Source organism: Hydra viridissima, unplaced genomic scaffold (genome assembly GCF_058129835.1).
Source record: "Hydra viridissima isolate aposymbiotic clone 2 unplaced genomic scaffold, HvirCarnegie_v1 scaffold_1, whole genome shotgun sequence".
In the NCBI taxonomy this organism is placed as follows: Eukaryota; Metazoa; Cnidaria; class Hydrozoa; order Anthoathecata; family Hydridae; genus Hydra; species Hydra viridissima.
This window is the reverse complement of record NW_028324300.1, coordinates 11,020,646-11,045,368: the sequence shown is the minus strand read 5'-3', so window position 1 is coordinate 11,045,368 and position 24,723 is coordinate 11,020,646. Positions and strand designations below refer to the sequence as shown.

At 28.4% G+C, this 24,723-nt stretch overlaps 2 protein-coding genes and 1 pseudogene across 3 annotated transcripts; 2 read left to right on the top strand and 1 right to left on the bottom strand.

Annotated features, from left to right (window-relative positions):
- Positions 1–1,140: 1,140 nt before the first annotated feature.
- Positions 1,141–12,262, bottom strand: LOC145187547 (isocitrate dehydrogenase [NAD] subunit alpha, mitochondrial-like). The gene is made up of 12 exons (XM_090095560.1): positions 12,103–12,262; positions 11,854–11,898; positions 9,960–10,046; positions 5,331–5,445; positions 4,428–4,485; positions 4,180–4,309; positions 3,955–4,088; positions 3,658–3,760; positions 2,265–2,329; positions 2,082–2,166; positions 1,428–1,580; positions 1,141–1,335 (listed from the first exon to the last, which is right to left on the bottom strand). The coding sequence occupies exons 1-12, from the start codon at positions 12,190–12,192 to the stop codon at positions 1,255–1,257; spliced, it is 1,146 nt and encodes a 381-aa protein (XP_089951686.1). The 5' UTR covers positions 12,193–12,262; the 3' UTR covers positions 1,141–1,254.
- Positions 12,263–16,675: 4,413 nt separating this feature from the next.
- LOC145187765 (uncharacterized) lies at positions 16,676–18,162 on the top strand. 2 transcript variants are annotated; one of them, XM_080064234.2, is made up of 3 exons: positions 16,676–16,899; positions 16,988–17,044; positions 17,155–18,162. In XM_080064234.2, exons 2-3 carry the CDS (start codon positions 17,032–17,034, stop codon positions 17,775–17,777), a joined length of 636 nt encoding a protein of 211 aa, XP_079920360.2. In that variant the 5' UTR covers positions 16,676–16,899; positions 16,988–17,031; the 3' UTR covers positions 17,778–18,162. The 2 variants fall into 2 exon arrangements, with proteins under 2 accessions (XP_079920360.2, XP_079920358.2); XM_080064232.2 differs by having other exon boundaries at positions 16,703–16,829.
- Positions 18,163–19,195: 1,033 nt separating this feature from the next.
- On the top strand, positions 19,196–21,539 carry LOC149893325 (uncharacterized; annotated as a pseudogene).
- Positions 21,540–24,723: the final 3,184 nt, after the last annotated feature.

Genomic DNA, 24,723 nt, shown 5'->3' with positions numbered 1-24,723 from the left:
TTTTTTTTGTTCCACGCCTAAAAGTACAAAAATAACTTTCAACGCAAAGATAGAAGAAATATATTTATATTTTTTATTATTTTTAAGTATATATATAATTATTTTAATGCTAATAATAATTATTACTTTTTTATTGCAGTTGGGTTCAGTAACAATTATTAGAACTATTTTTTTTTTAACATTTTATCAATATTAAAAAAAGTAAAATTGATGCTAGAGTTCTCTTCCTGCGATACCAACGGTTGACCAAGCCTCGGTTAAGATCGAATTAAAATCATAGGCCAACAGAGAGCCATTAAGAAAATTTACGCATGAATTTATTAACAACAAGCAGAAATATTAAACCATACACTGTGAGTCATTGTGGCCATACTTTGGGAAATAATTGTTGAGCAACAAAGAAGAAATGATTCAATAATTGGCAACCTCATTCCGGAGCGTCTCACAGCAATTTTTTATATGCAAAACCATGAGTTCTCTGCACACGAACTTTTCCCCTTGCCGGGAAAAAAAATCACGTGCTTTTGAAGATTTTGGAAGATATTTTAGCTGCTGTCATATTGTCTCCACAGACAAAAATTCCTCTACCTTAATTAACAAGAAAAAATCTTAATTCTGCTAAAAAGCCTTGATTAGTAAATCAAGGTTTTTAGCAGAATTAGTGAATATTAACATTTTCGCCTTTTTCAAATACTTCATCAATTTCTATCAGTTATTTAAACTTTATTAGTAACTGATAGAAACCGGCTTTTATTAAATAACTGATTAAAGACTGATTTTTCGATTCTTTACGATTAATAACGATTAAAATAAAATTTTTTGTGTAAGTTATTTAAAATAAATTTTCTAAAGTTTATGAAAAAAGAGCACTTAATGTGCTCTTTTTTTAATTAATCTTAACAGCCGTTATAGCTAAACTGAAACTAAAGTGATTTTTAGAATTAGCATACAAAAGTTTATCTAGCAACATCAAAATTTCAAGTGAAACCGAACTTTCACGAAAATTTGTTACCCAGTGTTGCCAAACTGCAAATTAAACAGATGTAGGATAGGACCATCCAAAAACAACAAGAAATTAAACAGACGTAGGATAGGTCCATCCAAAAACAACAATTAAAGAAGAGCAAGAAAATTCAAACATTTGTAAAACTAAAACCATGTATTTTTTTTATCAATTCATCATACAAGACGAAATAATTATCTATCTACAACTATATTATAAAATTAACTGAAGTTAACAATAGTTTATAGCGATTACGCAGATTCAATATGACGGATGATTTCATCTGTGTACTGGGAACACGAAGCTTTACCACCTAAATCACCAGTTGTTGCCTGAAAAAAAAAAAAAAAAAAAAACAATGAAATTTTTCTTGTCTCCCGTGATTGAAGAACTAATTAATTATCTTGAAAATAACTATGTTTACCTTTCCTTCAGCGATTGTTTTGAAACAAGCCGACTCGATAACGTTGGCACATTCCTTCAACTTCATGTGACGCAACATCATTACCCCACTTAACAGGAGAGCAGTTGGATTTGCTTTATCTTGACCTGCAATATCAGGAGCAGTTCCGTGAACCTAAGTAAATACAGTAAAAATAGTTCAAGTTTTATCGTTGTTAGCAATATGCAATAAAAATATGACCAAAGGCACTTCGTATTCAACTTAACAGTTTCATTATTTCAAGATTCATAAATAGCTTTGGTGATAGCAATACGATCACGATTGAAAGAAAAAATAAATAAAAGTAAAAAAAATCCTATCTTGCATTTTATAATTCTGTGGAAGCAATTCATTTAAATGGGGATGGGTATTTCAATGATATCCAACGGGTACCCAAAATTTGACAATTTTTTTTTTTGCATGAAAATTTTTAATACTCTAATTCATTTAAAAAAGTTATTAGTTCAAATAGTTCAAAATAATAATCCAATTATTTTTAATCCAGGATCATTACATTAATCCTTTTCTACCTTGTCTTCATATAAAATTTTTATTAAGGAATAGTTATATACAACAAACATACAAAAAAATACTCGTATGTATAATATAATAATAACAAAAAAAATTGTTTCATACTGCTTCAAAAATAGCAACATCGTCCATTCCAATATTCCCACTGGGAGTCAAACCAAGACCTCCAATCAAACCAGCACATAGGTCACTACACATGGTTTTAAGTAAAAAATTAGTTGAAAACCAAAATAAATTTATAAAAATTTAAAAAAATTCTCCCACATAACAAGCAATACTAAGCAATACCTCAAGATGTCACCGTATAAGTTTGGCATGACCAAAACATCAAATTGAGAAGGATCATTGACCATCTAACAAGTTATTATAAAATTACACAGACATATTTGACATTTAACTCAACAGTAGTCACTTAAGATAAAACTTTATTAAATGATTATTATTGAGAAGTGGAATTTAACCGAATTTCATTTACCAGGGAAAGAGCACATAAAGGCTAATCTAAAAACCTTGGATCATTTAGCTTTGAAAATGACAAGAATGTAGCCTGAGAACTAACTGTTTTGGTATGTAAGTGTATGGATTTTTGGTAAGTTCAACCACTCAATACTTTATACTGTCTGAAGAGAAACACTAGACATTTTTGTTGCAAACTTTTGTGGGTTTAAAGAAACAACTATTGAAGACATTGAAGTATCAACAAGAATTGAAATTAGGTTCGACTCTTGTTGATGCTCAATTTGCTGTTAGAAGAAACAATTACCAAGGACAGAAATATTAGTTCTTACAAAAAGCTATGGCAGATAAAGACAAAAAAAAATCTCTGTAGGAAAACAAAGGAGATATAAATTAATTTTTTAAGATGTCTTTTAAAATCTGAGCAAAATTGACATATTAATACTATATAGCTAAAAGTATTCTTGCTATGGCTATGAAGCTACTTAAGAATATTAAAATTTTTAGTGAATACCTTGTTCTAATTAGAAAATTTTTAGCAAATTTACAGGTCATTATTAATGACTATTTTATTAAATAAATTATAGCATCTCTGTTACACAAAACATCATTTTCAGATTTTTGATCTGTTTTGCAAACCCTTATGTCTAGGTCTACAATTTTTTTGTGTGGATACTCCCAGAAAAAAAATAAAATCAACTAAAATGGTATTTTGAGTGATGAAAAAACTGTTTTGGAGTTTATTCAACAGCTATTCAAAAGGAAATTTGTAAGAAATATTTTTACCCTATTTTTATGGCAGTAAATTCAAAAAATAGCTTTTTTGTGAATACTATTGTGTCCAGATCCTCACCAGGGTTAATGATGTTAAAAGAGGAGGTAAATCTTGAAGCTTAAAATCCTACATTTTTTTGTGGGAGTTGTATGTTGAAAGCTTACATTAGGAAGACATGTTCTGGGCCTGTATTGAGGCTGTCATAAGTGCTCATTTAATTTATGTAAACATCAATGACATCTTTTAAAATGATATTTTTATAAGTTACTTGTAATTGATTAAATTTCTTTTTTATAAAAAAAAATTGACACACAAGTAGAACAAGTAAACCATAACAACAAACTAAAGAAAAACAAATCAATAATTTATGTAAACAATTTATGTAAACATCAATAACTTATCTTTTAAAATGAAATAAAAAGAAACAACTTAAATATATGATAAACGTACATTTAAACAGGTTGTATCAAGAAAAACTTCTTGGTACTTAATGTCTGGATTTTCTTGAGATGCTTCACGACAACACTGCAAAAACAAACCATCCGAAAGTCTCCTAAATGTGATATGAATTTTAAAACAAGACTTTTAGTTTAACTTTTTTCAGCACTAAATTAATCTTTTCATTAATTATCATGTATATATGCATAAATGCACACATACACACACACATTTGTCTAAATTATCAGGTATGTGATTTAAATGATTATTTTTATACTGGATTGTATACTTATTTCTTAATTTACATACATTATGTTTGCTTTGTGTACAGCAGTAACTGTTTTACGCTTATTTGCACGAGCAAAATCAAAAGCAAATTTTGCAATTCTTTCAGAAGCTGGACGAGTTATCAATTTTATGCTTTGGACAACCCCATCAACAACCTGTAAAAATTTAAAATAAATTCATGAAAAATACAAAAATAACAACCTGGATACATGTTAAAAAAAAAAATTTAAAGCAAGTTTGTGCAACCTCATGCTCTATTCCACTATATTCTCCTTCAGTATTTTCTCTGATTGTTATAATATCAACATCACTATAGGCTGTTTTAAATCCTTCAATGGAACGACAAGGTCTCACATTTGCATACAAATTAAATGTTCTGAAAAAAAAAAAAAACCAGAAACACCTGATAAGAATAAAATACAAAAAACAGCACATATTTAGAATACTTCTTACTAACAACAGTTATATGCACCAAATTCATGGAGTACACTAACCTTCTTAATGTTAAGTTTAAAGACACATGTCCTTTACCAATTGGAGTTTCAAGTGGTCCTATGAGAAAAATATGAAAATATATATAAGTTGACTAGCTATGACCTTTTTATGAATTTTCTTGTAAAACCACATTAATTCATTCTGATAAACTACTATTAATACTATTAACAATATTGAAATAAATTATCAACAGTCTTCCAGATAAATTTCATAAGATCATTAAAAAAAATCACAATAAACATCTTTACAAGGAAAATTTATTTCACTGTTTCAGTCAAATAGAACTATGACATGTTTTCTGTGCAGTTGCTGCATCCACATTTGCTATTCTTTGATAGTAGGGGTAAATGAGTGAAGGTGTCAGATAACAGCAGTTTTGTAAGTTAATTTGTATATATGACAATATTAAACTAATATTAACAGTAAAAAGAAAAACATTTTAAAGAAAATGGAATCAATTAGAAGAAGTACCACCTGCTGAAAGCAATTTTAAATAAAAGACCTCCAAGATAAAAAAAAACCTTATGAGGAGATTTTGTTTACTTTCCTCCTCTATTTAGGTTCTACAAAGAAGATCAATTATTAGAACTTGCTATATGCATTTTACATACATGCTTCTCTGAAATGATTTGTTGGTGATAAATTCCACAACAAATTTGCAGATGTAATTAAGACAGTTGATATATAGCCTAGTTATTTTGTTGTCTCCAATTTACCTATCCTATTTACCACAATTAGGCTCTGCTTTGTCCCTTTGACTCTTTCCTTTCTGTTTTTATGAAATTCCATTATATTACCTAAGTCTTACCCTAAATGAAGCCCTAATCTTTCCTAATGAGGTGACACGGAAAAAAAAAAAAAAAAAAAAAAAAAAATTTCTGTAAAAAGAAAAATAGAAGTACCTTTTAAACCAATTTTATTTTTATTAATTGAGTCTATGGCAGCAGGAGGAATTTGTGTTTTACCATTTAATCCAATGACTGGAGTTACATCAACTATTTCCCACTCTATAGGTGCCTATAATAAAAATAAAAATTGCAGTTAAAAAGCTTAAATTTGCAATTAGGTTTGGTCTAATTGAAATATTTTAATTTCAAAACAGAAAAATTACTTAACCCTTTTATAAAATTATATATATATATATATATATATATATATATATATATATATATATATATATATATATATATATATATATATACACTTTTCTGATTACATAAAACTTTTTTTGTGGTTTGTTTTATTAAAAAGACATCTTAAAAAAATTTAATCTCTATGAGATGAAATAAAAATATGAAAATGATTATTAATCATATTAAAAATAAGGTGACAGTTATAAAAGTTTATAAATATGTGGAAAAACGAAATGAGAAGTGAAATAAATACAATGAGGGAAAATAGAACCCTTAAATGGAGTAAGGTTACTTAAACTTTGGTTTCTATGAGAAAATGGAAAGTCATTTTTTGTAAATAATTTTTATAATTTTAGTTTCAAAGAGAATTTGAGAACTGAAGATTTGGAACATTGTGCAGAGTTTTAAATAAAAGAACTCTACTCTGTTTTGTATTTGATGCTGTAATCAGATTTAATGTGAATAATCCTGTTAGGAGCTTCTAAAAAAAATTCAAAACTATTGATGTGTTACAGATGTCTACAGAAAGCAACTTTCATATTTCTTACAAATTACTTGCTTTCTCAATTTGCTTTTAATCTTAAAAAAAATCTTTAAAACTTTAATTTTGTAACTGTGAAAGAGAAGATTTAAAGGTTGTTCAAACCAAAATGGTCAAACCATAATCTACTTCTTTTTTTTTCCTTCTGTAAATCTAAGATGTAACCAAGTAAGAGTAACAAACTAAAACAAAAGTTTTACAATAGCTAATTACTTTCTTACTAAATAATACTAATCCTCTACTAAATAATACTAATCCTCTACTAAATAATACTAATCCTCTACTAAATAATACTAATCCTCTACTAAATAATACTAATCCTCTATTAAATAATACTAATCCTCTAGTAGAACAAGTAAAATTAAACGAATATTGCAAACATTAAAGTTATTTGCTTTCACTTGTGATAATTAAAATTCTGGAAGATACCTAAAAGTTTACTTGTGATAACTAAAATTCTGGAAGAGTTTATAAGAATAACTGACTGTTCTTCGCATGAGTTATTTTAAACTTATTTTTATTAAGTTACTTTTAATTAAACTACTGAGGAAATGGAGGAGGGAGGGGATACTTCACTTACTAATTTTACAGCTCCACACCCCAAACATCATCTTTACTGATAACATAATGGCTATCCTTAAATCAAGAAAAATTTCAGCCCAGTTTCTCCCATTCTCCTACTTTTTTGAAACAGCAAAGCCTGATATAGAAAAAACTAATTTTTTAAAATAAATAAAAAATAAAGGAAAAAATTGATACCATATCTAATTCTTGTAATAAATATGGGTGACTCTTTAGAACTTATAAAAATTAAATTTTATTTCTTCTTTAGACTATTTTTAAATGGTTGAGATTTATGTATATAAAAAGCTGTTCAAAGATTGAATGAATTTTAGAGGTTCCTTCGAACTGTTACATGAATTGAAATTTTGTAATTTACAATAATTATTTGATTTGAAAGGAAACAAAACTCTATACAAATAAAATTCTTATGGTGACTTAACTAGACTAAAGACTAAAGTAGGTTTAAAAAATATTGAGGAAACTAAACATAATTTTTAAAATAACTGTGGATGGTACATTCTTAATGCATAAATATTTATTTGCAACAAGCAGAAGAAGTTGCTTTTATTTTTCATTGTTTGTATGAAGTTTTTTGTTTTCATCAATTAAAGCCACTACCTACTCTGCTTCCAACAAGAATTTTGGCATTATAGTGGTAAAAGTCTTCATCTGCTGACCATATTTCCATGGCGTTGTTCAAGAGAGCTGATGGCAGTCCAGTGATAGAGAAGATTCTGAGTGCTCTTGCTTCTGCAAAAGTTTTTTAAGTGTTTTGATGAACTTTTTACATCAAAAAATTTAGACAATTTTCTAGGCAAGGATCAAGAATTATCCTCTTTAATGGATATTTGGCTCCATGTGTCTTGAGAGCATTGATCAACAGTCACTTCATATCACCCAAGATGCTATCATCTAATAATGTCATACTCCATTGCTGGAGTGAGAACAAGTACTGTTATTCTATCACTTACTCTATGTCTGTTTGCTTGGCCTATTTTGAAGGTGAAACAGCTGAGCTGCATTACTCAACAGCAAACTTCTAAGTTCTTCCTCATCAGTATATACATTACATTTCACTTTCAGGTGAAGTTTATAGATTAACTTTTTAATTTTTGGCAAAACATTTTTTTCTTTCTGGATTCTTCTTTTAAAAGCTTCTTTTCATCACTTTTCTTTTTTATTATTTTCCTTTTCAGCATTTCCTATGTTACCATGTCATCCAACCTTGTCTTGAGGAATGAGGAAATCAACCTTGCATATGCTGATCATGTCAATGGCTCTGGCATGCACACTACCAAAGAGTCATTCTTTTGTCCACACATCAAGAACATAAAGGGCTGTTGAGTGTGATGCATCAAAATTTGTTTGTCTTGCTGTCTCTTAGTAGTAAAAGTTTTGTTGAGCCTAGGGATGGTGAGATTTGGCAGATCAACCATAAATCAATTTCTGTTAATGTTATTTTTGAAGTTTTTGTAGAAGTAGCTATTACCTCACATTCTATATAATTTTCATATTAGAGGAATATTGTGTGCAATAACTGACATATGATCATTTGCAGTTTATACATCTTCATTTATTTGCAGTTTATACATCAATGATTAAAAACAACTTATTTCAAAGATGTTTTTTCAGTTTTCCAAAAATCAAAGAGACACATTTTGGGTTTTTCCATTCGTGTGTAGTTTGACTTTGTGTTGCTGTAAATGGTAGCCACATAGTTTTAGTATGTTTTTTTGTTACTAGTGCTTAAATTGTTAGAATAAAATTGATTAGGTTGGTTGCAGTTGGTGAACCTTAACTACAAGTTATGATTTTTTTGTTTTATTACTATTATTTTGTTTCATTAAAGAAGATGTTTGTTATTAAAGTTGATGTTACAATTATTGTAGTAAATATAATGATCAACTATTACTTTAGTTGATAGTTGATCATTTTATTCACTGAAGTGGATAACCCCAAATGATGAGCAAATAGTTAACCTTTATGTGATGCTAACTGTTAATTATAATTTAACTATGTATTTTGTATTTAAAATATTTCTTCTAAACTAACAAACTAATGACCGAGATGAAAAAATATAATTTTTCTTGCAGGTACCTTACACACAGCATGACATGTAATTAGATTGATTTGCTGCACTATTTGTAGAATGTGGTCTGATCCTAAAATTCCTGTACATTAGGGTATTCACTAAGATACTAGATTTTAAAAAATTAAAAGTGAAAATAAAATGAAATTGTTCATTAACTTTAGATGCTAATTTTAGATGATAAAAAAAGAAGCAAGAAAAATATTTGAGTATTAATTCATTTGAATATCCAAAATGTGAATATTCAAAGTCTATCATCTGTATACTAATCTTTTTAAAATTAAAAAAAAAAATACTTAAGTGGCCAAAAGTGGTCACTACAATTTTACAGAAAACAAACAAAATAAAAATTAACCAGATTATCAGTTAAAAGTTTTTAAAAAATGCTCAAAATGAAATCAAATGAGGAGATAACAATTAGGTAGTTAGAGAGCTCATTTCATTCTGAATTTAAAAGATGAGTTTGGAAGATATCATCATCATGATTGCTACAAATAAAACTGTGGTGAGTGCATGTTAAAAAAACTGCTTGTAATTAGATTTCAAGAAAAATTCCATGAGAAATATTTAGAATTTCTTATTGTAAACACTGCATTAAGAAATATTTTATTACACCAGTATGAAGTCATCCATCGGAGAAAATTTGTACATTTATTTCAGTCCGGTTTACTGATCACAAATATGATTCAAACTTATGTGATAAGTTGTGCAAATTTGTTAGCAACTACAATTATAAGGCTCTAAATTCAGTCTGAAACATTTTGTGCAAACTGCCGTTACCAATAGAATAAGATTTAATCACTGTACAGAATGAGCAGTTAAAGTTCTACAAGATGACATCATCGTTCAAAAAAGAAAAAGAAAACTCTGAACCTTCTTTCCAATAAAATGTATTAGCATTTATTATTAAAAATTTACAAAAAATTGCTAAAATTTTTAAATAACATTGGAAGGGAGGAGGAGGGGGGAGGGTTGGGGTTAAAAAGATAAAAATGAATATAAAATTTGTTTCATACATAAAATTTTATCATTTATTACTATAGGAAAACTATGCTGAATATGTGAATACATGTGGATACCATTCTGTGCAATATTTAAAACAAAAGAAGTGTAATTCTTTGATTCAAGGTGCAAAAATAGTTTAAAGAACATTTTTGCTTTATAATTCATTTTAACATTTCTTAATATTTCTATGTATAAGTACCTTTGCAGCAGTAAAAATTCTTTGAACGGCTTTAGAAATCTCAGGACCTATCCCATCTCCAGGTATTAATGTAACCTTCTTTTTTGCCTAAAATAAGCATATAAAAACTCTCTTTAATTCCTAAATTTATAATTAATGAATACAAGTGTTAAGCACATTATAAATTGAAATATTAAAAATGTCTCAAAATGAATTTTGTATAGAAATAACTATTATTTCTTACTTATTTTTACATTTGTGAGTTACAATTAAAAGCAACTATTAAAATATTACTTAATATTTAAGTAGGTAAATGCTTCTATTACACTGGTTAACAAGGATTTAGTATTTCTTTAGCACATCAAGTTTTGAAAAGGCTAATTAAACTATTTTTGTGAGATTTTTGGTTGTTTTATATGTAATATACTAATCATAATGTGATATTTCTGATTTCTGTGACAATATTATGATGATAGCAATGTCAACTTAGCAATTAGGATAAGACTGCTAACTTGGCAATCAAGATAAGGACTTACTGTGAAAGACAAACACAAAGTCATCTATTCAACATGCAATTAGTTAATGGACTAGTACACATGACAATAAATTTTTAATCTCTTTTCCTCTACAAGATAGAACTGAATCTATAAAAGATGAAATAGAAATTAAAGAGAGTACATCTGGCAGAAAACAAACTTTATTCAGCAGATCCAGACAACATTCCTGATAATGGAAATAACAATCTGCAGACAATTAGCTAAGAAGAGCTCAGTGAACTGATAAGAGACTTAGCTTCTTGCTTCTCGATTGAAGGATAAGTACTTCTCCTACTGCAGCAATGTTGAAAGTCTTTTCAGAGTGAGTGGCCTTTAAATATAATTTATGAACCCAGAAAGCGCAGCATGAAACTATGCATTAGTAAATACAGTTGACATTTTACTTCTGCCTTTACGTATCAAGCTCAGTTTTGTTAAAAGCTTTGTAAAAGGAATGTCTAAAACCAATTCAAAAGACTTTTAATACCTGGATTTAATGTTTCAAAAGACCAATTTAGCTAAGTTGAAAGAAGGTATTTTGGTTGGACCCCAGATAAAGCAAAGCAAAATGAAGGATTTGAGAAGTCTTGATACATTGGAAATGGATATATAAAAGATGTTTAAATGAAGCATTAAGAACTCCTGGGTAACAAGTACCCAGCATATGGTGATGGTGTTTAGAAATTACTGAATGCATATCATGAAATTGCTGATAATTCATTTCCTGCATTTCCATTGATATTTCACTTCTTGTGTAATCTAAACTTTCTCCCAAAAAATCTAGCTGCAGAGTGCTATCAGGGGTTTTGGAATGGATGCATGTTAGCAGATACTGCTTGATGTTGTATTGTGATACTCGGGACTAAGTGTGCAGGTGGAAGTCCACTTCACTGCACTTTTAACATATAGCACCTACTAACATGCCATGAAGGACTATAAAGTTGATAAAAGAATACTTTTAAACATTTAATTATACTTTTATTTGTTTACATCCTGTAATAGATTGTTTATAAACCAAGTATGAGGTGATTTGTGTTCTACCTGTCCTCTTTCTTTGCTCATGGAAATACTTAAGAATACTTTAGGAATCTGATATACTACAGTTAAACCTATTGCAGAATAGTAATTACCAAGAAAAAATGATTTTAAATAAGTTTATTTAATAGCAAGTAATGAAAAATTTTAAAATATTTCAACAAAAGTAAAAAACTTTAGCAAATTAGTTGTAACTACATTAAGATATTTCAAAAAATGGAAAACTTAACTTTTCCACTTTGCATAACTAAATCCTTGTTACTGAACTTTATTTCAAAAACAGGTTTTTATTTTCTGCAAAATGTAAGTAAGAATGTTTGAAAAAGGGAAGCAAAAATACTTACATCAGAGCTAAAGTATAATCTTCTTTCTTTGGAATATGAAGAAAACTGTAAAATAATTTTAAAATAAGTAATGTAAAATTTTAAAACTTATTTAGCTACACTATAACAATTCAGTAAACTGTATTAACAGATCCATTTAAGTAACAATTAGCAGAACTTGATGTAAATTGCGGAAAACAAGTAAAGTCAACTATTATATAATAATAGTTAGATAGAATTTCTTTTTTTTTTTTTTTTTCCATTATCTACCTTTTCTGAATAAGTACCTAGTACGCCTAGCAAAGATTTGTGAATACTCTTATTACGTAGTGTTGATACACGAGCAGGAGATAGCGCCATATTGAGTAACCTGTTCTGCACTGTCTTTTTATTTTAGAGTCTAGTTTTCACTAGTAAATCCGAAACCTGTTTGCTTCGTCAAATAATTCAAGTAAAGATCCGCACATTAAAGCAACCTCACATTGAATTTAAATGGTTTAGTGTTTTTTAAAGTAATTTCTATTTTAAAAATATTTATATACATATGCATAAACAAATCCCAGAAAAAATTTCAATTAAACTAACGCTGACGATTAAAAAAACGTCTATTGGCTATCCAGGGGTTGCGACAAAATTTTATACAGAATGGAGAGTTGGAATTTACATTTTACATTTTATTTTTATTTTCTTCATAATTTGTTCACTTTGTTATCTCTTTCATGGATTGCAATATTCTGAAACTCCTGCTACACAAATGTTAATGGAAGCAATTCGCGTTAAGTTTCGGAGTCGTGACACAAAGAAAGTACAAGATATCTAAGCACAATCTTTTATTAAAGTTTGTCTAATTAACAGAAGTTGATCACGAGATAGAGCAGGTGACAAAAAGGTAAATGTAATATTTTTAATTTTATGCTATAGGTTGAGCATCGGCGTCCTGTGTGCCCAGGATAGAAAAAAAAAATTCATTTTTTAATGCTTTGAAAAACCATATTTTAAAAAGAGTTACTTAAAATATAAGTATCTTATGACAACCCCTGACAGTTTTAGAGTGATTGCACTATCGAAAATTAATTGGCAGCTTTTCAAGGTTGAGTTGTTTAAGACTTTTTTATTTCAATGTTCGAAAACAAGTAATACAACATTTTACATTTTTGTCAAAAAAGTTCATAAAACATTCGAAATTCGAAAAATGAACTGATTGAAAGTTTTTTTTTTTTGATACTAAACCCATAAGGAAATTAAAAAAAATTTTTTGACCTTTTTATTAACAGACAATTTTATTTTCCATATCTTGTAAAATAATAATCTGTAAAACCGGATTAATAAAATACTTTTATATCATTTGTGGAGTGTGATGTTCTCTTCATCGCAACCCTTCATCAAAAGTTAAAGAGCTTTGGATAATTGCTTGAAGATATTATACCATTTGGTTGTTACTTAAGCCCATACTTGGTCTAAAGCAGATACAAATGTTAAACTAGCCCTTAAGCAGGCTAAGCTGCAGGTTATAGAAAACGTTAGAATGGCAACAGGAATTCTTCTAGATAGACGAACTTCCGTGGAGGCAATACAAACAATGGTCCCATTGTAGGTTTATCAGTAGTAAAGCAAGAGAAAATATCTGCGTTGTCCAAATACAAAAAGACAGAGAAAATTTTAGCAACTTGCTATCCAATGATCAATACTCTACTCAGCCTGACTCAGCATGTTGATCTAAATGAAACAATCAATCTAACCAAGTAAAGGGTGTAAGATATGATCTAACGATCTTTTACAAACAGAAATTCTGTTGGGCAATAATATCTTCAAGCGTACACCAAAAGTGTATCTATTCATGGGAATTGTTTGTTCTCACAGATGGCAAATCTATTGACATGTTTTCCAAAAAAAAAAAGGTAGGGAAGTTGGAACATATAAGTAAGGTCCTACAAATTCGGGCCAAGTTCCAAGGCCACACAAATGTTTGTCAAGCACAATACATTTAAAGTTTTTTGTCAAAAAATCATAATTAAAACCCACCCTTCTGTTGCAGCTAATTTAAAGCAGCTAATTTGCTTACGATGATTCAGGGTTGGGCACACAGTACATTTTTTTTTTGCAAAAAAAACGATGCATGCCCAACCCTGAAATAGCGGTAGAAGTAGATGAGAAGATGATGGTTCTTAACTGTTTCATATAAATGTATTGAATATATATTTTTTTTAATAAAGAAGATTACAGGTATTCTGTTCTATGTATTCTATTCTATGTTTACATTTAGAATGTTCAACTAAAATACCTGCAAACACTCAGTGCACTGGGTGTATGGGTGCATAAGTTGGGTGCAAAAAATAGGGTGAAAGAAGTACATTTTTTTTAAAAAAAATTTTTTAACAAAGAAAGTTTGATTATCATTATATAAAATTATAAATATAGAATAGGCGCATCAGCCCATGCACCCAATCTATGCACCCATACACCTGATGGCCAAATCTTAAACTTTACATCAAAATTGGATTTCTTGACCCAAACATACTCTGTCGTAAATTATATGAGCTGCAATTTTTTCCAAAAAATACTCTAAGCAAATTGTGCGGCGTTTGATTTTTCCATTAACAACGAATAATAACAAATGGAGTACAAATTTCTATATCAGTCTTTTAAAAAAAAAATCGAAATTCTTGAAGTTTATTAAAATAGAACGTTTTATGCGTTTAAAACAGTAAAAGTTTGTAGTGAGGCGTGTTTATATTCAAACAAAGTTTTTTATTTTTGAAAAAAATAAGTTAAACAGATTTAATAAAATTCTTCGTTAATTTCTTGGAGCGTTGAAACAAAAAAAATGTAATTTATGCGAGGTATTGCAAATTTTTTTCTAGAAACTTATAACTTTTTCGTTATTATTCGTTGTTAAAGATAAATCAAAACGCCGATGCTTGTTGTAAGTGGCGTAAGTCGTGTCGAATGCTCTTTAAAACTTTAATTATCACGCACAATAACGAATTAAAATAACAACAAATCTAAAAACTTAATATAATAAGTAATTAAATACTCATCAGGTTTTTTGTTAGTTATATCAATCAGATTCATGCTTCTTTTATTATCCTACCACCCAACTGTTCATAACAAAATATGGCATGACAAATGACGAGTTAATTGTTATTACTACAACTTTTATTACAAAAACTCGGTTCGGTTGTCCTTTTGTGAATGTTGTTCGCTTGACAGAAGAGATATTATGCTAAAATAGAAGAAATTGAAGGCGTTGGTGTTGACAAATTGCACTGTCACCATTGAAAGCGTCTCGAAAAAAAGAACAACAAGTTTCTAAATGTAGTTAAAACGTTTCTGGGGCAAAATATGTGACCACAATGATATTAACTTAATGAACGTCTTTTTTCTGTTTCTTCCATTTTGAAATTCTATGATGAAAAATCAAGTGAAAAATCAACATAATGAAGTTACTTCAATGATAAAAAATGAAAACAATGAAAAGTGATTACAATGATAAAGTGATTCTTTAACAAATTCTCTTTTTATTTATTAAAAATACTCCTTTATCATTTAAGACAATGGTAAACATGTTTAATGATTTAGTTTTTTAAAATTGATTTTTATCTTTCTAATGTTTTTTGGGTATAAATTATTTTTAAAACGATTTTAAAAAAACCTATTTTTCTTCGTAAATCTCGAAAATTTTACGCTTTCTATAAAGTTTATTGCTCATCTTGAATAAACTATTAGTTTGAAATTTGCAGGCGTTAAATTTATATTAATTAAACAAGCGAAAAATATTTGAACATAATTTTGAAACTATATTTAAAATAAAGCTTCCTTTTTTATATCAACAACTAATTGGTTAATTAATAGCTAAATTATTATTTCTACTATTTTAGTAGCTATTATAGTATACTATTACAGTACTATTATAGTATATTATTTCTACTATTATAGCTATTTTAGTAGTGATCTATCGGAACTGGAATTTCTAGCTGAGACCGGACAGTAACCAAAACAAGAAACAGAAAAAAGACTTATACTAAAAGCGAAACGGAAACAGGAACCGAAACAGCAACCGTAACAAATGAAAGATTGATAAAGAAGAAATTTCTCCAAATTTTTCGGAAGGAGGCTATTTCTTGTCCATCAGTAGAAAATACTTTTCGTCACTTTAGTTAATGCTTGAATTTGCTGGTTGCATTTTTTTTTATCAAAGCCATTGGACAATCCAAAATAATGATTAAACAACTCTTTTGTCATTTTGAAAGTTGCATGTGTATTTAGTCCAGTGTGAGTTTGAGAAAGTTGTGTTTTTTCCCATGAACCTCTTCATAATAAACTTGTTCCTGTTACTCAAATGCTGTAATAAGTGCCCCTCCCCCCCCTTAAGTTCATACTGCTCTTTAACATTACTATTAATATTAATTATTTATATTACAGCAAAAAAACAAGAGACTAGCAGTAGTATTTTCTGTTAATTGCAACCCTTTTTTTTTTCAGATTTTTCATTAATGTTAACCATGAGCAAAAGGAAAAAACCGGAAACTCCCTCAGCCATTCGCCCCTAAAACAATATTTTGGTCGATTTCTACTTCATCCCCTTGATTATTGCGTAATAATTTATTGTGGCTTTTTTTTGTTTTGCTTAGTAGTAATACTTTTTCATATATTTACGGAAACAAAAATGGTACCGATTTTAAAACTGCAATTTTTCTTTTTCTCTCTCTAGTTTTTTATAAAACAAAAAGTTCTTTAACAAAAATTAGACGCAAATGGCGTTCAAACCAAACGTCTACACGTGCCGTTGCTTTTTGTTCTCAAGTGTTACAATTAAATGCTTTATGCTCACTCAAGCACATTTGTTCCATCGGTTTGCCAGCAAAGTTAAGTCATATTTTATGTGTGAAGCTGCTCAAATATTTCCACCATAAGAGAATGGTTTTAATTCAGATTTAACATTAGTGCGGCTTATTGAGTTGATTTGAAAGCGGGATTCAAGTTGGTTTACTTTGATGGTAATGCACTCTAAGTATTTCTTGTGCCTTAATATTCAAATTGTTAATGCTGCATTTGTTATCTATGCTGGTATTGTTATTACTTATTACTTAATATTTATTATGAGCATTAATTGACCAATTTTGTTTAAATTTACAGTTATTAAATTAAATTTCAGGGTAAAAACCGCATGAGCAAGTGAGCTGATCTGACGCGTCAATTATGAATTATCGAGGCAAGCTTGTTAATATTATTTTAAATGAATTTCAATAGAAGATAAATTTTTTCCTTCTTTTAAAGATTATTGAAATTAGAGTTATTTCTACTTTTTTTTCTTTCTTTCAGGTGCTTCATTTTGTGTTGTTCATTTTCTTTTGTTACCAGCTTTATATATTCTCCATGTAAACAGTCGCCAAGTTCCGATTATTTCATTTATGAAAATTAAAAGAGATCTGATGAACAGAGAAAGTGTAAAAAAGCTACAGCTTCAATCCATGTTAAGATCGCTTAATAGAAAAGATAACGAGAAAGATGAATTCTTTACCACAAGATTATCAGATAATGTAAAAAGAGATCTTGATGGAAATCCTATTGTAAATACAGACTTTCCTAACTTAATAGGAGACCAACAAGATGGCTGGGATATAATAAAGCAGCCAGTTCCTTTTGAAACTATGTTAAAACAAAATGCAGAAGCTTTTAAACCGAAGCAGGAAGATAGTAAGAACAATAATGAATTTTTAGAAAAAAGGGCAAACACTCCGTGTCGACACAAAAGAGAAGTATTTGTAAATAAGAGGAGTCTTGATACACCACATGGGGAGGGCTTGGTTCCGGCATATGGTATTTACGATGAAATGTGCGAAGATTCGCTCCCAGTAGAAGTTGTAAAAATTGATAAGCTTGTTGTGGAAGATGGCGTTATTAAAGATCAAAATATAATAGAGAAGGCTATGTTTGCTTCGTAACCATTTTTGATTTTTTTTTTTTTTTGAATGTTGACAATTGAAAGAATTTAAATGACGGAAAATTTTGTCAGCCCGGTTGTTAATATCTTTATATTGGATATCGAATTTCTAATTTCCTAATTATATGGTATTGAGCAGAAGTGAATCAACCCAAAGAAAACATTATTTTGTGTTTATTGACCTGGTTCACATTTGAAGCCAAAATACAGAAAGATTCTTTTGGAAAATGTTCTAATAGGATTATCAGTAATTACCAAATCCAAAAGGAAATTACTGTGGGATAAAAGATTTGATAATTTAAGGCTGATAATATATATAAACTTCTTAATAAATGCTGATAATGTATGTAAATTTCTTTAAAAATAAATTTTATGTATTACTTTAAGCAAGCGCTTAACAATTAATGATTTTATGTGGCCAACTTGGATTTAACTTAACTTAACAAAATTTAAGTTGAAACAGTTTTAAAAAATGAGCATTAAAGAAATGAAGACAAAATCTTGCACCTTTCTCACTCGACAACATTCTCCATTCCACAAGTTTCTCCACTCGCACAATCTTTTCCGTTTCCACAACTTCCTTTTCTCCACAACTGCAACTTTATAGCATTTAACCCCAAACTTTTTTTGAACGTATTCATTGAGATGAAACAGTTAGTTAAACAAATAATGAAGCAAGTTGATAAAAATACTTTTTTTGAAATGGTTTTTAATTCAGATATTTATTCAAATATTTCGAATAACGGTTGCAAAATTAAATATATAGCTTTTTTTTTTTTGCCTCCAGGTAACGCCAGTGTCCATTAGAATCTAATTTATCAGCATCTTCGAATAGTTCAAAATCAGAAATCTCTCTAAATGATAAATCTCAGTTCTCACCGTCGTATTTAAATGAATATTTTCTTTAAAAAAAAAAATAAAATATGAAGAACTAGAATAGAGATTTGGTACCTTTAGCACAAGCTTCCAAATACATAGCTACTAAAAATTTCTTGCACAACATTAATGCATTACTTATTTTTCCCATAATTATTATTTCCAAATCATCATCTCCAAATTATCATTTCCAAATCATCATCTTAAAATCATCATCTCCAAATTATTATCTCCAAATTACTTACATTTGCTTATAAAGTTCAATCCGACTATTGGAGTAAGTAAATGTAAAGAAAGTAAAATCTGAAAGGAAAAATATTTCATCTTTATTTTTGGACATTATACATCTATTGTACATTACATATGTAATGATGCACATTATAAGAGTATATTTATAAGAACATATAACAACATGAACGCTTTACTAAGAGTATAAATGTATATAAAAAATTTAATATATATAAGTTATTAATAGGAGTGTATATAGGATATAGTTTTAGAGAAACAAGACATTTTATTGATAGGTGTGTAGGTAGGTAATCCAATTTTCTGGAGTGGATTAAAACACATTTTTGGTTGGCATCAGCATTTTAGGAGAAAATTTTTCATTCTTTTTGAAAAAAGTTTAACTTTTCAAAGCTTCGTTTTTAAGGTGGCTCACCCCCATTAAAAATCAAAAAAAAAATTTTTTTTTTTTTTTTGAATTATGTTATATTAAGCATCGAAGTACAAAATTCATAATATATTTTTACTATTATATGCTTAAAAAGTAACAAAAAATACCGTTATTGTGGTTAATACAGTTTCCTACTCCTTAGCAACGCCATAGCAACGGTGTAAACAACAAATTTATTCATTACTTCTTGAAGGTTTTAACTTAAAGTTTTGAACTATTTTTCAATGTTAGATCTATTATGCTTTTCTACTGTTCTGTAAAATGTAATATTTCTTAAAAATGTGCTCTGTATCATTAATTCAATGTAATTTAACTGAAAACTATCTATCTGGATATGGCGAACAAAAGGAATAAAATTAGAAATTTAAAGAGAAAATATCATGGAAATAGGTATACAAGGAGAGCAGAGGAAGTAAATGGTTGTAGCAGGAAATCAGAAACAACAAGTGCATCAAAGCTTAAGAAAAAACATAACTTTAGTGCTGCAACAAATTGTGATTCCGAAGTTGACAATTTTTTCTTTATTTGTAACTTTAGAATTATTAAAAATATATTTGAACAGTATTCCACATGCAGTGAGTGTAATAGCAAGCTAACTTTTTTTCATAATGAATCTATACGTATGGGATTTTCTATTGGAATTATAATACAATGTTCAAACTGTGACTTTGAAAGTACATTTTATTCATCACCATCAGTAAATCAAAGTGTTTCTAGTTCAAAACCATATGAAATAAATTTACGTGCTGTTATGGCATTTCGTGAAATTGGACGTGGTAGAGAAGCTATGTCTACTTTTACTGCTATAATGAATATGCCTCCACCTCTTACGAATCACAGTTATAATATTACAAACAATAAACTACATAAAGTTTATAAAGAAAGCAGTTCTCAGAGTATGAAAGCTGCTGTATCAGAACTAAGGGAAATTATAAATGCAAATGCTTCTGATGATGAAATTATTGACTGTGGCATATCAATAGATGGAACATGGCAACGTCGTGGGTACTCCTCCCTAAATGGTGTTGTTGCTGGTCTTTCGCATGAAAATAAAAAGGTGATTGATGTTTGTTCTTTATCTAAGTTTTGTATGCAGTGTGAAGTACATAGAAGAATTAATAATCCTATTGATTTTGAATATTGGAAAGCTACACACACTTGTCAAGTAAATCATTTTGGCTCAGCAGGGTCAATGGAAGCTGCTGGAGCTCAAGAAATATTCCATTCGTCCATACAAAAGTATAATTTAAGATATACTAAGTACCTTGGAGATGGTGACTCAAGTTCATTTTCTAATGTTGTTAAAAGTAAACCATACGGTGATTATCTTATTGAAAAGCTAGAATGTATTGGCCATTATCAGAAAAGAGTAGGCTCTCGTTTGCATCAAAAAATTAAAGATTTTAAAGGTTGTTAAGCGATGGCTTAAAAATATCCGGAAAAGGAAGGTTGACCAATAAAACTATTAACGCAATGCAGAACTTTGTTGGAATGGCTATAAGACAAAATAAAAATAACCTACTGAGTATGAGAAATTCTGTAATAGCTGTACTTTACCATTGTACAAACTTTCCATATGAAGTCACTCGTCATCAATTTTGTTTAAAAGGGAAAAGCAGTTGGTGCAAATGGCAATCAGATAAAGTTACGGGTAAAACAAGCTATAGACAAAAAATAAATTTACCTGTAGCAATTATGGAGGAAATTAAACCTATTTTTCAAGAATTATCAAACCCTGAAATGCTAAGAAAGTGTTTACATGGGATGACACAAAACTGCAATGAGTCATTTAATGGTTTGATATGGCAGCGATGCCCTAAAACTACTTTTACTGCAAGGAAAATTCTTGAAATATCTGTTTATTCTTCTATTTTAAATTACAATGATGGATTTTCTTCTTTAAGTTGCATTTTTAAAATGCTTGGGTTTTCTGGAGGTGTTTATTTTGAAAAAGGAGCTTTCAAAAAAGATAAAAACCAACTATCAAATATGTCAAGAAAATCGACTGATGTTAGTAAAACACGAAGAAAACATATAAGATCAATAAACAAAGGTTATTTAGACATTGACAAGGGGAATGATGATATGAAATCTTATGCTAGTGGCAGTTTTTAGTAACTTTTTATAAAAAAAACTTTTTGTTTTTATGTTTTTTTTTTTAAAATGTGTTTTTTAAGTCTTTCTTATTTTAATATATTTTTCTTACGAAAACGTTAATATCTTCAGTTTGGTTAAAGCTTTTATCTTCAAATTTTCACAGTATGTTGATTAACTTATTTATGAGGGCTGGGACTAGAATTATAACATTTTAAGCATAAATAAATTAGTTTGAATGTAGTTTGTTAGACTGACACAGGCACTAAATCAATTTCTGCACCTTTATTGCTGCCATTTTAGTTTTTTTTAACATTTGAAAAAAATTTTAGTTCCAGCCCTGGAGCAACTATTTAGCTACCATTTGGCAAAATATGGTGTATTCAGTGCAAATTTTACTCAAGATATCATTGTTTTAGCTAAGGTAAGATTTTAGACAAATTATGCTGACTCAGCATCAAAAAATGGAAATTTCATTTTTCTTTTAAGAAGTTAAAGTTTTAATAGAATTTCCTTATATAAAAAATAAAAAACAAGTTTTTAACCTTTATAAATAAAAAGTTAGATTTAGAGGGGGTGAGCCACCTTAAAAAAGCAAAATTGAAGAGTTTTTAGATTATCAAGGAGACATTATTTTTTGTCAGGAAACAAGTGTCTTTTTCTTATTAACAGTTGATAAAATTTGATCAATCTACTTTATTGACTGTAGAAAATCACGAAAACACAGAAAACCATGCCCAGGTGATTTAAGGCCAGTCCAAATTTTTATGGTTGTTCGTCCTACCTTCTGTAACTTCTTTTTTAAAAAAACTGTTTTTGAAAATTTGTTGTCTAAGCTGAATAATACTTAGCAAAAGTTGGGCTAAGTTGAAAAAAATGTTATTGACAAAAATATGGTGGATGACGCATATTGTCCTTAAACTTAAAGATGAATGTTTCAAAAAACAAGGGTTTAAATTGTTAAGCACAACTTTTCTTGTTATCTACAAGCTAAAAGACATCGATATTGAATTATATTGATTTTTCATACTTTGATTCAGAAAGTAGGGTAGAAAATCCGACGTTTAATTATTTCTTTCAACAACGAACACTGAAGTGTCGAGAACTCGGTAATACTTAGCGATTTTGTTTTGAAAGGCTTTTTGATGACTGCATAAACAGAGTGGTTTCTATCGGTAGAAGTTATTCGCAATAAACAAAATAAAGCGTGTGGACATTATATATATATATATACATTGTATATATATATATATATATATATATATATATATATATATATATATATATATATATATATATATATATATATATATATAGGCGCTACTGCAGTTTCTGCCCCCCCCCTTTTTTTTATTTTTGATTATGATAGAGAATTTTATGCTGATTCAGAAAAATATAAAAACATGGACCTGAAAATCAATGGAAAGTGCTCTAATTCGAAGTCAAAGTTGTAAAAAATCCCACTAAAAACCCTAATATTCGCCATTTTTTTTCAAAACGCTTTCATTTTTAACGAAAGTTAATTACCGTTACATTGTGCAATAAAAAGACCTGGTTTCCATCAGCCTTTGCATTAATATTTTAAAGTATTATAACGAAAGTGTTATAACGAAATGAAATTAATGGAAGATTTTAAATAAAGGTTGCACGTAGAATTTGAGAATGTAGACAAATTGATGAATAATTATCATCGTATCGTACGCTGGTTTTTTTTTATTAAAAAAACGGTTTGAAGGTTACTATTTCTAAATTTTACATGTGATAAAACAACTATGAACTTAGTTTCAAAAGTTCTTCTTTTAGGAAACAAAACTGTTGAATACTTTTTTAAAATTCATTACAAAAGTACTTTACTAGCAATATAGTTTATTCTCTAATAAATCAAAAAACGGCTATTTTCATTGCCACAAATAATTGCGCAAGATAAACATACTTTAACGACTTTTTTTAACATAAAAACCGTGCTATATATTTATTGCTTTTGTCAGCTAAAAAATCATTATCTTAATATTCTCAAAATGGCAAATATTAGGATTTTTAGAGGGATTTTTTACAACTTTGACTTCGAATTAGAGCACTTTCCGTTGATTTTCAGGTCCATGTTTTTATATTTTTCTGAATCAGCATAAAATTCTCTATCATAATCAAAAATAATAAAAAAAAAAGGGGGGGGGGGGGGAGAAACTGCAGTAGCGCCATATAAATATATGAATATATAAATTTATTATTTTTAATTGGTATTTAGAATTAAATAAATTTGGTTGATAAGTTTGCTCATTTTTTTTATAATTTTTTAAAAGGTACTTATTTTCATGTCTACAATTAGAAATAAGTTTAGTTTTTTTTATTTAGTAAATTTTCTTGATCTAAATAAGTAATAATTTCAAACTTTTTTGTTAACAAAATATACATTTTTGAGATATGTTATTATAGGTAGGCGCAGTTTCTAGAATAAACCAGTTTAATTTAAAGTTACTATTTTTTTCTTTTAGTTGCCAAATATATTTTGACAGCATAGTCTCTTTTGAGTACTTTTCATGATTTTTTTTATTTTTTAATGTAGTTGATGGAACTTCCTGGTCAAAGAAATCAATCACTATTTTACAATGCTTACTATATTACTAAAAAAAAATTATTTACAAGTATATTTTATAATTATATAGAAATGTGATTTATTTTACTATAGGAGGATGGATCCTGCTTAAATACAACACATTGAAATTTGACTGATAGCATGTTTAATTTGTATAGTATAGATAAATAAAACTGGAGAAAATGAAGAAGAAAAGGTTTATTTAACAAGAATGGAAATATTGCGAGAAAGAAAAAGATTTAGATTGAAAATAAATAAATTAACAAAATCAGCAGTAGTCTTTAGTAGACTGTTGACAAAACGAATTTAACCGATTTGTTTGGAAGAAATAGAAATCAATTTATTAAATTCTTTTGTAGTAAAATTTTTATTATTCGAAATACATTATAAATCAATGACAACAAATGCATGGACATTAGTGGAATTAACAAGTAATTTTTATTAAAAGCAGCTAAATAAGTTTAAAGATTATGGTAATTGTTGAATGTTTATATACATCAAAATGAATTGGAAAAACCTTTGCGATTGGTTTTGAAAACATCCTTTGTGATATTATTGGAGTAATAGTTTATATTCTAGTAATTAATTTTTGTTAAATAGGATTTGATTTGTACTGATTATCATTTTTTAATTTATCATAATTTTTTATTCATTTTGTTTTAACAATAATCATCCAGTTAATTGATTTATTGATTTTTTGTTTGTTTA